General features: G+C 36.5%; 1 protein-coding gene across 1 annotated transcript in view; it reads right to left on the bottom strand.

Moving 5' to 3' along the window:
- Gas8 (Growth arrest specific protein 8) overlaps positions 1 to 17,775 on the bottom strand; it is a 57,467-nt gene that overhangs the window by 25,213 nt on the left and 14,479 nt on the right. Inside the window, exon 2 of the mRNA XM_073972528.1 lies at positions 5,669 to 5,711. Coding sequence (XP_073828629.1) covers positions 5,669 to 5,711 — 43 coding nt within the window. The remainder of the gene's footprint in view (positions 1 to 5,668; positions 5,712 to 17,775) is intronic.

The raw sequence follows: 17,775 nt of genomic DNA, 5'->3' as shown, positions 1-17,775 counted from the left end.
GCAATAAATGTAGTTTTACGAGTTAAATATTTCTCCAAATATTTTATTCTTGTCTTTATCTACAAATTTGCTTCAGAGGTCAGAAGAAGATTCGCATTGGTTTTAGAGATATAGCCCCCAATTTCTTTAAAAACTCAATATTTAACCATGTTTAGATGGGGCCATAAAATCCCAGCTGGATCTGACATAACAAAACCCAACTAGGGTTTCTTGTCGTTTGGGTCTGTACTTTCAAAAAATTCTCAGTTCGAATTGTTTGCATTTATATCGAAATTATTTTAAAAATGCAAATGGAAATTTTATACAAGCAACATAAAATTATTTTTTGAAACAAAAAAATCCGAAGTAAAAATGTAAAAAAACATTCCCCAAATGTTCGAAAGTGATATCGTTTTCGAACTTTTGGGAAACAAACAAAAAACACAAGAAAAAACATTTACCAAACGTTCGAAAATGATATCAGCAACTGTTGTACGTTTGAAAGAAATATTACGACTTGTAAATTTTCGGTCAAATCTTATACTCAATTCATAACTTATGGTCTCATCACCTATTATAGTTATAGCCAAATGTGAATTTTTATGAAATCGAAATCTACAAGCCATATTTATTAATTAATCTACAAAAAAAAATATAAAAATCAGCTATCGCATGTAGTTCCAAATTTTGCCAAATTTAGGTATTTTGGGCCCCAAATAACTATAACAAAATTCTAACCGATTTTCCCAAATTTTTGTAGGATTAATTTTTAGCAACAACAATGGACTTGTCGATTGGAAAATAAGTGTAGCCTGTAGAGCGATTTTGTGAAAAATCACCTTTGGCCTCACACAAATTACTATAAAAATAAGGAACGGTCAGGGACATGTGTTAACGGTAACTGATCGTCGCACAGTGATTCAGAGTTGTTTTTTCGTGGTCAAAATTCTGTAACTTTTAAACGGATAGCGATATTTCCATAATTTTTTGTTAGACAGATAACACAATCAGCTTTCAGACGAATTAGAAGCGGTCATTCGGTCTGGTAGTTGCAGAGAAATTCAAGGTCAAAGTTAAACTTTTGAGTTTTTAACTATTTTTTTTTTATTAAAATATGAGTGTTTTGTGGTGTTTTTATCTTCCTATGTATTAAAGATGGTCAAGCACCAACAAATAATCAATATAATTACCAAAAAACTAAAAAAAAATTGAAAAAATGCCGAAATTTTTGTTTTAAATTTGTAAAAAAAAATTTTACAAAAAAATTTTAATTTTAAATTTTAATTTTAATTTGTTGAAAAATTAAATAAAAATAGGTAAAAAAACTTTTTAAGTTAAACGGTTTTATGTTAAACATACATTGCAATGTTAAAGATAAATGTACTAAAAACCAAAAAATAATAAAATAGATACAGTCGTGGGAATTATAAACATATGCATAGACTAGACTAAAATAAAACCGTGGGGCACGTCAATTGTCTACAATCGTTGATTAAAATGTTTGTTTTGTAATGTTACACTATAATTAGGCAGTTGTTCAACCGACAACGATGGACGTGTGATAAGTAGGGCTAGAATGTGGAAACAAGCTAGCAAGCTCGATTTTTTTTAGGGTTTCATAGTGGTGAGCGGGTAGTACTTTGTCGATTAAAAACAAACTACGAGCAGTGAAACGCTTCCTCGGCAGGCAGCAGTGTGAATGTCCAACGATAAACTAGTTGAAATATCTCTTTTATTTACATGGAGTGTATAACTATTGGAATTTCCATGAGCAAGAAATAGTAATTTCCTCACCGTCTGCGAGCCAACTGCCTAACGACGAATTAAACGATTCTTCTATCGCACATTAAGTCGATAATTTGTAGACAATTGACGTGCCCCACGGTTTTATTTTAGTCTAGTCTATGCATATGTTTATAATTCCCACGACTGTATCTATTTTATTATTTTTTGGTTTTTAGTACATTTATCTTAAACATTGCAATGTATGTTTAACATAAAACCGTTTAACTTAAAAAGTTTTTTACCTATTTTTATTTTCTAGTTTTTATTTCGCATTCTGTTTAGTTCGTTTAGTGCTTCATTATTGCAAGGTTTCTTGCCCGTTAGTTTATTGCAGTCCAACTCCTCTATAAGTAGTCCCTGCAAAGATCTTACTCTACTAAGAGCCACGTAGGCTTGCCCTTCTTCAAACAGTTTCGCACCTAAGTATACGACTGCGTGATCCACAGTGCTGCCCTGCATTTTATGTATAGTAGAAGCCCATGATAGTATTAAAGGCAACATTCTTCTTTCAGCCGTCCCGTAATTGTACTTAGCTGGAAACTGTATGGCTTTCGGGTGTATAAGATGTACTGTATAGTGCACTGTATTCTTCTTGTCAAGCCCTTTTATTTGATACCCATATTGGTGGGATTGATAAAAAATTTTTATCAGCCATTTGGTAGCGGCGGCCATCTTAGATTTCAATTTTGCATAGTAAATTGTATTCTACTTGTTGAGACGTTTCATTTGATACCCATTTTGAGGGGATTGATAAAACCTAAGTTATACGCCATTTTGTAGAAGCCGCCATCTTAGATTTTAACTTTATATAGTACATTGATGGGATTGATAAAACCTACGTTATCCGCCATTTTGTAGCGGCCGCCATCTTGGATTTCAATTTTTTATAGTATATTGTATTCTGCTTGTTGAGCCCTTTCATTTGATACCCATATTGATGGGATTGATAAAACCTACGTTATCCGCCATTTTGTAGCGGCCGCCATCTTGGATTTCAATTTTTTGTAGTATATTGTATTCTGCTTGCTGAGCACTTTCATTTGATACCCATATTGATGGGATTGATAAAACCTACGTTATCCGCCATTTTGTAGCGGCCGCCATCTTGGATTTAAATTTTTATAGTATATTGTTGTTGAGCTTGTTGAGCCCTTTCATTTGATACCCATATTGATGGGATTGATAAAACCTACGTTATCCGCTATTTTGTAGCGGCCGCCATCTTGAATTTATAATGATAATGAATAAATATAATTGTATTGTCACCAAAATCCAAAGTCTATACAAAATTTCAGATTAATCGGTTGACAGGAAGAGGGTGAAATTTGAATTACTAAATTTGACCCAAGAATAAATAATAAATAAAACAAGTAAGAAAAGCGTTAAGTTCGGTCGGGCCGAACTTTTTATACCCTCCACCACAAATTTCAGCCATTTCGGTGGATTAATGTGGCCACAACCTTCAAAATACCGAAATTCTGAAGATTCCGTTCTATGGGGACTATATGATGGCGTGGACCTATACCTACAAATTTCTGGAGGAAAGTTTTATACGCCTAAAGAAGACTAAATACCAAATTTCAGCCATATCGGTGTGATAATGAGGCTAAAACGTTCAAAATATCGAAAATCGGGAGATATTGTATTATGGGGGCTATATCAACACGTGGACCTATATAAACATTTTATGGTAGAAATGTTTCTTAGCCTCTGGAAACACAAAATACAAAGTTGCAACCGATTCTTTGGTCAAATGGGTCTAATACATTCAAAATATATTAAAAAATGACGCGTACTTTATAAGGGGCCTTATGTGGGGCCTATACCAAAACGTGGACCTATATAACCCAACTTTGGTAGGAATGTTTTCTGGCCTCTGAAGACACAAAATACCAAATTACAACCAATTCTGTGGTCAAATGGGTCTAATACATTCAAAGTATATTAAAATGACGCGTACTTTATATGGGGCCTTATATGGGGGCTATACCAAAACGTGGACCTATATAACCCAACTTTGGTAGGAATATTTCTTGGCCTCTGGAGACACAAAGTACCAAATTACAACCAATTCGGTGGTAAAATGGGCCAAATATCTTAAAAATTCCTTAAAACGACGACGCGTCACGCGTCATTTTGTATGGGGGCTATACGAAAGCGTGGACCTACATAGCCCGCTTTCAATACCAAAAGTCCTACGTAAATATAACATATTTTCCCAAAATTTCATCAACCTACGTCAATCCGTTCGGACGCTAGAGTGATTTCCACAGACGGACAGACGGACAGACGGACGGACATGGCTATATCGATGTAGAATTGCACGCTGATCAAGAATATATATACTTTGTGGGGTCTACAATGATTATTTCGAGTAGTTACAAACGTAGTGACAAACTTAATATACCCCCATCCTATGGTGGAGGGTATAAAAACAAACGGGGTGAGCTAAATAAAACCATTTAAAAATACTTCTTGGGGTTTCATAAAACTTATATAACTCATATAACTTATATAACTCATAACAAAAAAATTTAAATTTGTGTCAAAAAGCTGTAATTCATATGGAAACATTTTAGAAAAACGCACATTTTTACCCATGTAATTTCAATAAATTGAAAAAAGTGTTAAACGGACGGAACGGATACAAAAGTATATATCGGCTGAAAGAGGAGACTCTCGGGCATCTTTCTGTGAAAACAGAACTTTGTTCCATGTTGTTCAACAAAAGTTCTAGTCCACTAAATTTGGAATTTCCTAAAATTTAATACCTGAGGAAAAACAAAATAGCTCATGTTGTGCAAACGCTACGGTAATTTACTAAAACGACTTTTAAAGACCACAACCCTACCAACCTTACAAAAAAAAAAAACAATGAACACAATATATGTTATAGTTTTCCAGAAATACTACATACATATTTCCGAAAAATGGGGAAAATCTTCGTCTTTAGGGGCACACGACGCCCACACCTTTCAATATTTTGACCTAATTTGTTGGTCTCCTTAGTTTCAATATGTTTACTATCGAATCCCATATAGAAATTAAATATCTTTGACAAAACAAAATTTTGATTTTTGGCCAGGAAAATCGATTCCTGAACCATTGTGCGCCGCAATTTTCATATTTATCTATCAAATAAAAAAATTGAGGATATGCATTTTAATAAAAAATCTTGTTTTAATTTTGGGACGGTCTAGCATAAACACTCTGTAGCCCTATAGGACTAATTAATTATAATCAATGTATGTATCTTAACCCACTATTTAAAAAGTTCAACGAATATTGGGCTGTCTAACCACCCTATTAAACGTTGTCATAACAAAAGAAAACAAAATACTTCATGGCCTGATAACAATAACACTCAAACATGGACAACATTATTATCAGAAACAAATAGGAATAGAACATTTTGTTTTTGAAATGTTTCATTCGTTTTTGTTGTCATCTCTGGTTCTGCACTTTCTACTTTCCGTTTCTGTTGACTGCTTTTTTGGTTAGTTCAAAGTTTTTTCATGTCGTTGTTAAAGCATTTGTTCGCCAGTAATGCCACAATAAAACAATTATGTTGCACTTTATTTTTTTTTTTTTGCTATTTCAAAATATTTCGAAGAGCTTTAACAAAAAATTGGGTGAAACTTTTTCTTCAAGTAATATCAACTAAATGTCATTGGTGAATTTAAGTAGAATTCTTATTGTAAAAAAATTTAAGATCTCTTTGATTTCTTTATGGAGCATTTTGTTCATAATATAAATTATTGATATTTTTTTTTATTAATTTAATCTATTAATAAAACTTTTCGTTAATTCATATCCAATATTAGTTTTAAGGATTTTAGTATTAAGGATTTTTATTATTATTTTTTTTAATGCTTTAAATACTTAGAAAAATGTTCATACTCACTTGGTTTGGCCTTGCCCTTCTTTCCTTTCTTTGGCTTTGGTGGCTGAAAAGATCAAAATTATTTATGAAAATAATGTTTAAATGGATTACAATAGACTATTTATTTAAAATTAGTTTTATGAAATTGCTATTTAGATATTTCATCGCTTTATGTAATGCGAATTTGTTTATATGTGTACATTTGCCTCAAAAGTCAACCGAAATACGAAAAAACGTTCTTCCATATTTTGACAGTGCCTGCAACTGAAATTTCAAGGTTTCCATTAACAAAAAATTAAATCTCCATCATCATCCTCAATTTTATCATTGCAAAAATAATGTCTTTTTTGATCGTTTTGCTGTTGTCCTGTTTATTCAATGCAATACAATTGCTGTCGGATTATAGTAAAAAAAGAAGTACATGAAATCAGGACATATTTTTTCGCTTGCCAGTTTTTTGGTGGGCTACATTGCTTTTGTCAAGGACTTCTGTCAGTTTGATGGTGCCAACAAAAAAATAAACACTCCCGTTTCATGTCACAAATGTTTAATGTTAATGCTGTAACACAATTTTGTAAATTTAATATTTGTCGTCTATCATAACTCGACAAATTCAATCCAGGAAAAAAGTGATTGCAAGGAAGACTAATTTTTTGTAAGTTTCCAAAAACCCTACTGCCATTGAACAGATCATCACTTTATAGAAAGTTCTGGAAAAGACTCGAAATAATAAATTGATAATTATAATATATTATTGTCCACCGTAAGGGTCGACAGCCATATATGTACCTTAGGGTTATGACTTTTTTACAACCTCGAATCCCTTTTAAAGTTTTTATTTTTCAGAACTTTGGACAATTTTTTGAAGCCAGGTATTTAACTGAAAACAAGGTTTAGGGGCACACGACATAACCAAAATGACATAACCTTTTGTCACTAATTATATCAACATATTACATATATATCATTTTATATCATATATACTATTATTTCATATATCATATAAAATACAATATAATTTTTTGAGCTTTTTTTTTCATTTTATTGTATTTTTTCAACAAAATATTTTTTCAATGTGGTTTGTGTGGAACCTTTTTTATAGTAAAATGGAATGAACGTTCTTTTAGCATTAACAGGTAAAACTACATTCACTCCCACTACAGGAAATCATTTTTGAGAAAAAATGTAAAAATGTCATAACCCTAATGTACGTACGTTCAAAGGCATTACATGACACTATCTCAGACTTTTTTTGAAATTTTCACTGAAGGTAGTCCCTGCGGTCGCTATTATAATTAAACTATTATTTTTTTAAGAAAATCTTTTTTTATGGAATATAGTTCTGTAGGTTGCCATATCGTCGATGTAATGCTTAAGCGTTCCATACACCATTTTCACCATGTTTGCGTCACAACTACTTGGGAGTGAGTGAAGAAAATATTTACGTTTTTTACTAGATTTACTAGTAATAGTATATAGAACACCTATGCCAAAAGTTACAGGAATATCTGTTGGAATAAAATAGTTATTACTTACTTAGCTGGCCCATTACGGAACATTTGTTCCATAGACCAAACTAAGAAAAGATCTCCAATTCTCTCTGTTTATTGCTTCGCTTTCTGGAATACCGCGCCTTGTCATCTCTTCATCCACATGTTTGCGCCATCTATTCTTTGTCCTGCCAATTCTGCGTGCACCACCATGCGTCCCGAATTTATACGCCTTTTTAGCGGGTTCATCATCGCTCATTCTTATTACGTTGCATCCCGATACATTTAACTATATTATTTTTGTTTGACGAGTTGTGGCTTTGTTTTTAAAGTGCTTACCAAGTAGCATCTGCCAAAGTAGCATCTGTTGGCCAATACAATTCTTCTTTTTATTTCACAACTGATGTCGTTTGTTGTGTTTACGACGGTGCCGAGGTATACGAAGTCTTTTACTACCTCAAAATTATAGGAACCAACTTCAACAGTTGGTCCGATCTCAATGGACGCATTGCGCGTCGACACCATGAACTTGGTCTTCTCGCCGTTTACCGCCAGACCCACTTTAGTAGATTCTGCTTCACCTTCATAAAGGTATCGGTTACTTCTTTTACTGATCGTCCAATGATGTCTATATCATCAGCATAAGCAAGTAACATGTGGCTATTGGTGTAGATTGTGCCACTTCTTTTGACGATTGCCTCTCGTATAACCTTTTCTAGCAGGATGTTAAAAAGATCACACGAAAGGATGTCTCCTTGCCTGAAATCTCTTTTGGTACAAAACTCTTCGGAGAGGTTCTTCCATATTTTAAATGAAGATCTTCTGTCAGTTAGGGTTTTTTACACAGCCTAATGAGGTTTGCGGGGATACCAAATTCAGACATGGCTTGGAATGCCTTTGAACGTAGCGGGCTGTCGAAGGCTACTTTATAATCGACAAAAAGGTGGTAGGTGTCGATCTGCATCTCTTGGGTCTTCTGCAGGATTTGCCGCAGGGTAAATATCTGGTCAATGGTGGACTTGCCAGGTCTAAAGCCGCATTGGTATGGTCCAATTATTTCGTTGACCATGGGCTTTAGTCGTTCGCACAATATCCCTGACACTATCTTGTAGGCGATAGGGAGAAGACGTATGCCCCTATAGTTGGAGCATAAAGTCTTATCTCCTTTCTTATAGACGGGACACAGGATGCTCAGGTTCAAATCGTCGGGTACGCGTTCTTCCTGCCAGATGGAGCTAACTCGCTGATGCATACACCTTATCTGCGTGTCGGCTCCGGTTTTAAACAGCTCGGCTGGTAGGCCATCAGCTCCTGCTACCTTATTATTCTTCAGTCGGTTTATTGCTGTCTTTACCTCATCTTGGCCGGGTGGTATACATTCAATACGATCTTCTGGTATTGGATCTGTGGTATCTTCGTCTAATTCGCTACTATTGGATACCAACAGTTTGGAAAAATGCTATTTCCATATCCTTAGCATATTATCTGTATCAGTTACCAGAGTACTTTGCTGGTCTCTACAGGAGGATGTGTCAGTTCCAAAGCCATCAGTTTGATGTTTCACTCTTTGGTAGAATTTTCGGACTTCATTCTGTCTCCTGTACATCTCGATTTGTTCACACTCCCGCTTTTCCATTGTAACGTGACAATACTATCACGTACATACATAGTACAACAACACAATACCGGCTACCACCCAATACACTGCAGACATACAGAACAGCCATTCAATAGGCAGCAGTCATTACATTTCATCCACTTACATGTTGTGTTTTAAGATGTAACCCAAAGGAGAATTCAATTCCGGTGTAGTTTCGCAGTTACAATTTTAACGCACACTGTGAATAATTCTCATTTACTCTGTACTCCAAGCCACTAAAGTATTTCAGGTTTACTTGAGAATGGCGAGCTTACTACTGCAGGGAGTTTGCTACACGGGCTGGAACAAAAGGTTGCTCTAAGTCCGCCAACTTACGCCTCGGTGCCTAGTGTTGGGAATACTTTTTGAGAGCTACCCATTAAGTTGTGGTGGCTGATACATACACAGGGCCTTCGGGTCAGCTGTTCCACTGGGCCTTCGGGTCAGCAGTTCCACAGGGCCTTCGGGTCAGCTGTTCCACTGGGCCTTCGGGTCAGCAGTTCCACAGGACCTTCGGGTCAGCTGTTCCACTGGGCCTTCGGGTCAGCAGTTCCACAGGGCCTTCGGGTCAGCTGTTCCACTGGGCCTTCGGGTCAGCAGTTCCACTGGGCCTTCGGGTCAGCAGTTCCACAGGGCCTTCGTGCCAGCTGTTCCACAGGGCCTTCGGGTCAGCTGTTCCGTACTCAGTAGCGCATGGTAGATACTAGATCGTAGCCTAGACTAACTCCCGAACATCAACAGCCGAGCGCCGAAGCCGACATTCATCGTACTCCCGAACATCAACATCCGACTGCCGAGCCCATCGTGTTGCCGAACATCACCAACCGAACACCGAACCCGTTGAATTCCAGAACACCAGCAGCCGACTGCCGAACACACCGCTATCCCGAACATCGACAGCCGAGCTCCGAAGCCGACACCCATCGTATTCCCGAACATCAACAGCCGAGCTCCGAAGCCGACATCCATCGTATTCACGAACGTAATCAGCCGAGCTCCGAAGCCGACAACCCATCGTATTCCCGAACATCAACAGCCGAACCCACTGCGTTCCCGATCATCTGTAGCCGAACACCGAATTCTTCGTCTTCCCGATCATCTGTAGCCGAACACCGAATTCATCGTCTTCCCGATCATCTACAGCCGAACACCGAATTCATCGTCTGCCCGATCATCTACAGCCGAACACCGAATTCATCGTCTTCCCGATCATCTGTAGCCGAACATCGAATTCATCGTCTTCCCGATCATCTGTAGCCGAACACCGAATTTATCGTCTTCCCGATCATCTATAGCCGAACACCGAATTCCTCGTCTTCCCGATCATCTATAGCCGAACACCGAATTCCTCGTCTTCCCGATCATTTACAGCCGAACACCGAATACATCGTCATCCCGATCATCTGTAGCCGAACACCGAATTCCTCGTCTTCCCGATCATTTACAGCCGAACACCGAATACATCGTCATCCCGATCATCTGTAGCCGAACACCGAATTCCTCGTCTTCCCGATCATTTACAGCCGAACACCGAATACATCGTCATCCCGATCATCTGTAGCCGAACACCGAATTCCTCGTCTTCCCGATCATCTGTAGCCGAACACCAAACACAAACAACACCGTTTCCCTCGTAGAAGAAGCCGATAACTCAACACGAGCTCCTCAGCTGCCAAATCCCAGCGAGTCTGCATAATCCAACGCCAACTATTAATCTAAATATATATACCATTGAATTCATTCTTATCGTATTTGAACACAAGTAGATTGTAAATTAGTATTTATTCAATAAATCCCCGATTTAGCCCCCAGGAAAGGGAGAATACTAGTCTTCTCATTTCGTAAGGTTTAGTGGGTCCTTATGGAGACCCCGGACGCGACTGAGCTTACCCCAGCCGACGACAAAACCACGTTACACCATCTCTCTTTTTCTTGTGGAAAAGACGTTTCTCCTATTCTCCCGATACCTCTCTCGTGCGCTACGCGTTGCTACTGATTGTAAAGTAGCCCTATATGCCGCATTTTTCTCTTCGGTAGCAGCACGACACTCCTGGTAATACCATGGATTCCTTTGTGAAGGTCTCTGGTATCCAAGTACTGATTTTGCGGCTGTTTGCATGGAGTGGCAATGTTTTGCCATTGTCCTGATATGTTATCGGGTCGAGGAGTGCTTTGATTACGCAGTTGGGCCAGCTGAGTGGAATATGCTGAGGCTATCTGTTGTGATTGCAGCTTACCGATGTCCAACTTCCGTGTTGTGTCTGTTCGCACTTTGTTTGCTACGTTTAATCTAGTACGTACCTTTGCTGCAACAAGGTAGTGGTCCGAGTCTATGTTTGCACCTCGGAACGATCGTACATCCAACACGCATGATGCATGTCTTCCATCTATCACTCTATCACAACGTAATCAATTAGATTTCTTGTTCTTTGATCTGGCGACAGCCAGGTGCCCTTATGAATATCGAGATGCTTAAATCGGGTACTGCTAACTACCATGTTTCTTGAAGCTGCAAAGTCTATCAGCCTCATACCATTGTCAGATGTTTCACTGTGGAAACTGAATTTCCCGACTGTTGGGCCAAAGATATTGTCCTTTCCAATTCTAGCATTAAAATCGCCTAGTATAATTTTAATGTCATGGGCAGAGCAACGGTCATAAGTTTCTTCTAAGCGCTCGTAAAATATATCTTTGGTCTGTTCGTCCGTGTCTTCAGTGGGAGCATGAGCGCAAATACAGCTCATGTTAAAGAATTTTGCTTTTAATCGAATTGCAGCGAGTCTTTCATTAACTGGGGTGAAGCTTGAGACCAGATGTTTTAACCTACGACCAACTACAAATCCGCAACCAAACTCATACTTTGTGTCATGGCAGCTATAATGTCAGAGCATCACCTTTAGGTTTTGTTGTGACGCCTTTTCCGTTCCATCGTATTTCCTGTATGGCAGTAATGTCGGCCTTGTACTTTTCAAGTACATCTGCCAATGCGTAAACTGCACCTTCCCTATAAAGAGTGCGAACATTCCAGGTGCAGATTCGCAGATCATGGTCCTTAAAACGTTTGCGGGGTTCGTCAACTTTAGAGGGGTTTGCTTTTCTTTTCTTTTCGTTTTTTTATAGTAGGCTTTTAACGTTCTTATGGGTGAACGCGCGGTGACACCACGGGGTGTTCAGTGTGCACTTGAGATGAAAGAGGGACAAAGATAAATCCTGGGCTTTGCCATGCCGGTCAGGACCGTTCCTTGGTATATTCCATCCCCTATGTCAGCCCAAATAGTTATACCCCCATTATTATAAGTCTTATTTTGTTCTAGTTTGGATTTACCGAACAGATTTAAAGTTAAAAGTGATGATTGAATTTCAAGGATGAGCTTCTTGTCATGAACTTTCAATGTGAAAATTATACTTTTAATGCCTCCAAATTAGTTTATTTTGCATTTTTAAATCCATCAGATAGTAAAAGAACACATATAATAATGGCCCATAGAGATTTTTTTAAAAATAACATTTTTGACGATTTGTTCCATATCCACACTTATGACACAAATACAAAATATTGTAAATCACATGGAACAAAGTGACAAATAAATTTTCCCATCTTTACCTCAATAAATTCAAACCTTCTAAGTCGAAAATTTAAGTTCAGATTTTAGGAATGTGTTTTTAAGTTTGTAAGTAATAAAAATATTAATTTCATACCTGAAAAGAACATAAGCTTTCGGGCCGAAACATTGATATCTGGGAAACTAGAGCAGATAGGAAAAAGCCGACCAAAAATTCAGAAAGAGCATTTGCGAAAACCCTGGGGACATATATCTCAAAAAGTCAAAAATGGCGTATGGAACACTTAAGCATGACACCGACGATATATATTCCAAAGTATTCTAAAATGGTAATGATCTCACCAACACTAAGGAATAGCTGCTACCCCCACCGTTCTTCGCGTTGTCGTGGAGGACGAGCTCCATCGGTAGACTAAATCACCATACATCGAGTACTTCTTTGTGCAGTATTTGATGGGAAATTATGCTCAATAGAATGCAGCCTTCACCAATGGAAAAAATTAAATTAAGGAAACACGTGGCTTGAGAGATGACGTGATGTTTCCCAACCACCACATTTGTGACTTCCGTCATTTTACTGAGAGGAGTGAAAGTCCTTAAAGCTGAGCCAGTTTAGCTTTTCTTGCGTTTATCCTGATGGCTGAAACACGGAACAGGTTGCGTATAATCTGAAGCTCTGATTGAGTACCCACAAGCTCTAAAATGAATGTAGAGAACCACCGAAAAAATTGAATCTCCAACCAGCATTGTCCGAGCATGTGATTTGCTAGACTTATACAACTCTAGCCGCAAGAAGGACAACCTCTCACTGAGATTCATCCTCTTCAATGACAACGCCAATATTTAAATTTATATGTGGCTCTAAAGCTTCTGTTGAATTATATATTTGCTTGCAGTGACTCCGAAGAACAGACCAAACTTTAAACTTGATATAATTTGCGAGAAATTTAACGATGTGTAATGGTTGGACCAATGACATATAGTTGTTGTTGTATCTATGCAATGACCAGTTGTTGTAGCAATGCATATGTTCGTTCGTATTATTTCAGTTAGCAGGTTCTGGTTCTCTGGTTCTGGTTTTCTTTTTGAAAGTGTGCCATTTTATAAATAACTAGCGGACCCGGCGAACTTCGTCTCGCTATTAAGGAATAAAATTTCATACAAACACTCAATTTTCGATTTGTCAAAATTTCCGACTTTTTCAGAGAGATTTTCCAAAATTTTCTTCCGTAAAGACCTTCTCCTCGAAAATACGAATAACTGGCAAAAAATTTTACAGAAATTTGCCTAGCCGTTCTAATTTTATGAATTACTATACATTTTTTACACCATTTTTATATATATAGAAGATTTCAATCGTTTTTCTTCTATTAAAGTCTATTATGAATTTCTTTGGCACTTTTATATACATTTGTGTCTGTTGTTGCTTTTGTGTTTAGTATTTCTATGCATTTCAATAAACCACCACCATTTTTAAATGTGTGTATATGTTAGAGATAGCCAGTGAGAGCAAGTGAACATTAGGGTTATGAATTTTTGATCCGTTTTTTCAAAAATGATTTCCTGTAGAGAGAATGAATGAACTTTTGCCTATTAATGCAAAGGTCACGCACCAACCACTTTAAAAAAATGATTTTTTGGAAAATCCTATGAAACAAAAAAAAAATTTTTCTCAAAAAAATATTTCCTGATGCATGACCTATTTATAAATAAAATAACTTATATTCCATTTAAATATTAAAAAATGTGCCGCACAAATTACTTTCAATTTATATGACATATGGAATAAAGTTATGTATGATATAAAATTATATATAAGTTATGATATGGCGATAAAATTGGTGAGAAACAAAAGCTTATATCATTTTGGATATGTCAAGTGGTTTTAAAGCTATTTTGAGCCATATATGTGCTTAAAGTGACTCCAAATTTTTTTTCAAAAAAGCTCATATATGAAAACTTTGAAAGCTTTTTGTGTGTGTTGGAGATGCATTTTTTGCGGTTGCTTGCTACTGTGGCCGTTCAAAATATTTTGTGGTTGCTGGACGGTTGGACAGTTATCTATAATTGCGAAAAATCGACATTCAAAACTGATAATGTGTACTGCACTTTAGTTTGTGCCGGAAGGGCTTTTTAAAGCTTTTGGTCCATTCCCTCAGGAAGTCAAAACATTATGGAAATTGTCTGAACCATTATTTCAATGAGGCAAATTTTTTTACCGTATCAAATTGTCCATACCCTCCATCATTGAAATAGGGATTGTTAATGGTGAAAATCGCCTTCGTATGAACTGCGAACTTCACCGGTTATATACAAACTCCAACATAGTTAAACGTCAGGCGCATTTCATGAGAAGGAATAATGGATGATATCCTAGAAAGGATATAACACGAGCTTCTTGGTGGTGTACGCAGTAGGGATAGGTAATGGAAAGCAATGATCGATTTTTCGGTTTTCGATTTTGGTCTAAAACTAAAAATTCGATTTTTCGGTCTTGTGATTATTTCAGTTGTCTGAAAACTCGACTTTCAACTTGTTCATAACCGCAGAAAATCGATTATAATCGACTATTCGTCGATGTTCGAAAAACTGTAAAACCGCCAAAAGTGTAAAACCGCCAAGTCCACAATCTATGGGCAAACTCGAAAATCGATCACAAGATAATCGATTATGCGATTTTCGCTACAGACAAAAGTCGACTACGATTTTTTAGATTTTTGACTGCAAAAAGTCGATTAATCGATTAACCGAAAGTCGACTTACCTATCCCTAGTACGCAGAGCGATAAGTCAACAAGGAAGAAAACGGAGGGAGAAAATAAATGGTCGAATGGTTGGAAATGTACTCTTAAAAATAAATGTGTATAACGTCTAATATTTTGTATCCCTAACTAAAGCATTTCCAGAACCAGACTTTCTTAATTTTTTGTTTTTAATTCAATTAAAAAATTTAAATTTTTTGCTTAATACATTTTTTTTGCCATTCAAAGGATGCATCGCGCATATTTTGCTTAAGCAAATATGGATGATGACGTGGCTTTGAAAACAATTTCTTGCAACAGATGTTGGCTTATTTCATATTTTATGGCTGCAAATTATTCAAAATAAAAGGAGAAATAACAACAGCAACGCCTCCTTTATAAACCAGAGTCCTGCACTCAAACCATGTCGTAGTGAAAAACACCAAAAAAAAAAAACCGACAAAAATAAACGGATAGCATTAACACAGTCTCGTGCATACATTCAAACATCAAGAAATAAATCTATATAAGTGAAAAACTGCTTTTATTAAATAAACAAACAGTAAATTCTGGATAATTGCAAATTATGACAAGCAACTACGAGTAGGTGTGCATTGATACATCTAGTGGATTAGAATTTTCAGTTGCAATTTTCATTGAGGATTTTATGTATTTCAACTATGGAATGAACAATTTCAATCTACTTCAATTTCGAAATGCAGTACAATGTAAATGTATTCCTTTACTGACCGCATAATTCGAAATATTTTCACATTGCATTTTGTAATTCTTTACCGAAATATTCGGGTACTTCAGCCATAATTAAAACAGATTAATTTATTTCATTGTGGAATTTTAACTTTTTTTTCTTATGAGGTCTTAATATCAGAAACTTTATTCATTAATTCAATTATATTTCGTTTTGTTTTATCAATTAGTTGGAGTCAATTGTATGATTTCGCTCAACGATTAAATTGTTTCATTCATTCAAAATAAAACTGTCATACCGTATTTGGCGCCAAAATCAGATTTTATGTGAGATGAAAAACCGACACTTTTTTGTTTTTGCTTGCCATCAATGGTTATTTAATAACAGCAACAACATTTTAAAGGCCATCAGATGAATAAAACAATTTCCAAATTTTTTGCTGCTAGTGTTGTTGTTTGTATTTGTCATAAATATTAAATGCAACAGATTTAATATGAATACATTTACCATATCCACCGACCTCTTTCATCATAGTTACCACCACATGGACTGTTAAAATGGGAAAAAATGCTTGTAGAGGATGCCTGCCTGGCGTCGCCACCAGCCATATTGATGCAGCAGGACAACAGCAGCTTATGTCATGTGAAAAATTGCATTCAAAAGGCAATGTAGGATTAAAAACCCCAAATTGTTTGTGGGTTGAGTATTTTCCGGAGCAAATCAAAAATATTGTGGAAAATATTTTTACAATTGTATGTTGTTCGGTGACAAGGTTTTTGTTTTCTGGAATTTTTACTTGTAGGACACAATTTTCGGGTTAGTGATTGAATTACCTTGAAGAATAGAGCTATGATGAGCTTGACTTTATCAGAATTTATGATTTTGTAAATTAATTTGTTAAGTGTAAACATATCTAGGGTGATTATGAATGTAAACTCACCGTGAGTTTTGTCTTTCTTCAGTTTCAACTTAAAGGAAAAAGGTGGAAAACTCACGGGGCTGGTATAGCTCGTGGTTCATACGAAGCCGGTATTCACCGTCAACGCATATTGGTCCATAAATCTTTCGAAGAATTTTCTCTCACCGCACCAAGTTCTGCCTCATCTATAGTACCAATGCTTCAGATCCATACATAAGTACGGGTAGTATCAACGTTTGTATTGAGCTATATCTCAAGAACAAGAGCTGATGGAGAAAAACCGCGACCGGATTTGAAAATAACTCGCCGATTTCATTTAGAAACAACAACCTGAAGATCGGATTTACCACCCGTGAAACGTAGTGTAATGGTTGGATGCGTGGGACTTCGGTAGACTCCTAATTTTTCAATGTATCTCTAAAGGCCTAACAGCTCAACTCGAAAGAGAATTAATTAAACAAAAACTTCGGTTGAAACAAAAGTCGTGTTGACCAGTGTAATTGAACCTTGGGGTACAATTTTGAAGGATTGAACCACGTTTTCAAACCTTAATTTGACATTTCTAGTTATCTATGAATCAGAAATTTCCTTAACAAAATTTGATGAATTACCTCGTCTCGAAAGATAAAAATAACAAGTAAGAAAGTATCAGTCAGCTGTGCTGGCAGAGATATACCCTCAGCCACTGACCCAAACGAAAAACAAAAAACAAAACCAAACACAATAATTATGCCGTATATATAATATATTGATTTTGTATCACGAGTTTGCTTTAAATCTGTATGTACCAAATGGTTGACATATATAGGGTGTCCAAAAAACCGGGTTTTCCAAACAAAACGGTTTTCGGTTAACCGAAATTTTCAATTTTTCAAAAAGCGGTTTTCGGTTTTCAAAAATTTTCAAAACCGCTTAACCGGTTTCGGTTTTGGGCACCCTAGACACATACCAAACATTTTTAGTAACCACACTTCTTCATAAATGACTCGAAATATTAAATTACATTAAACTAAGTTTGGAAAATTTTTTTGAAAAAGTTTTAGAGTTATCTTGCACGATAGCTATTTG

The sequence above is a fragment of the Musca autumnalis genome, unplaced genomic scaffold, assembly GCF_047663935.1.
Source record: "Musca autumnalis isolate F117 unplaced genomic scaffold, ASM4766393v1 scaffold_3, whole genome shotgun sequence".
Lineage (NCBI taxonomy): Eukaryota > Metazoa > Arthropoda > Insecta > Diptera > Muscidae > Musca > Musca autumnalis.
Note: the sequence above shows the minus strand (reverse complement) of the source record. Positions and strands in the feature narration are given on the sequence as shown.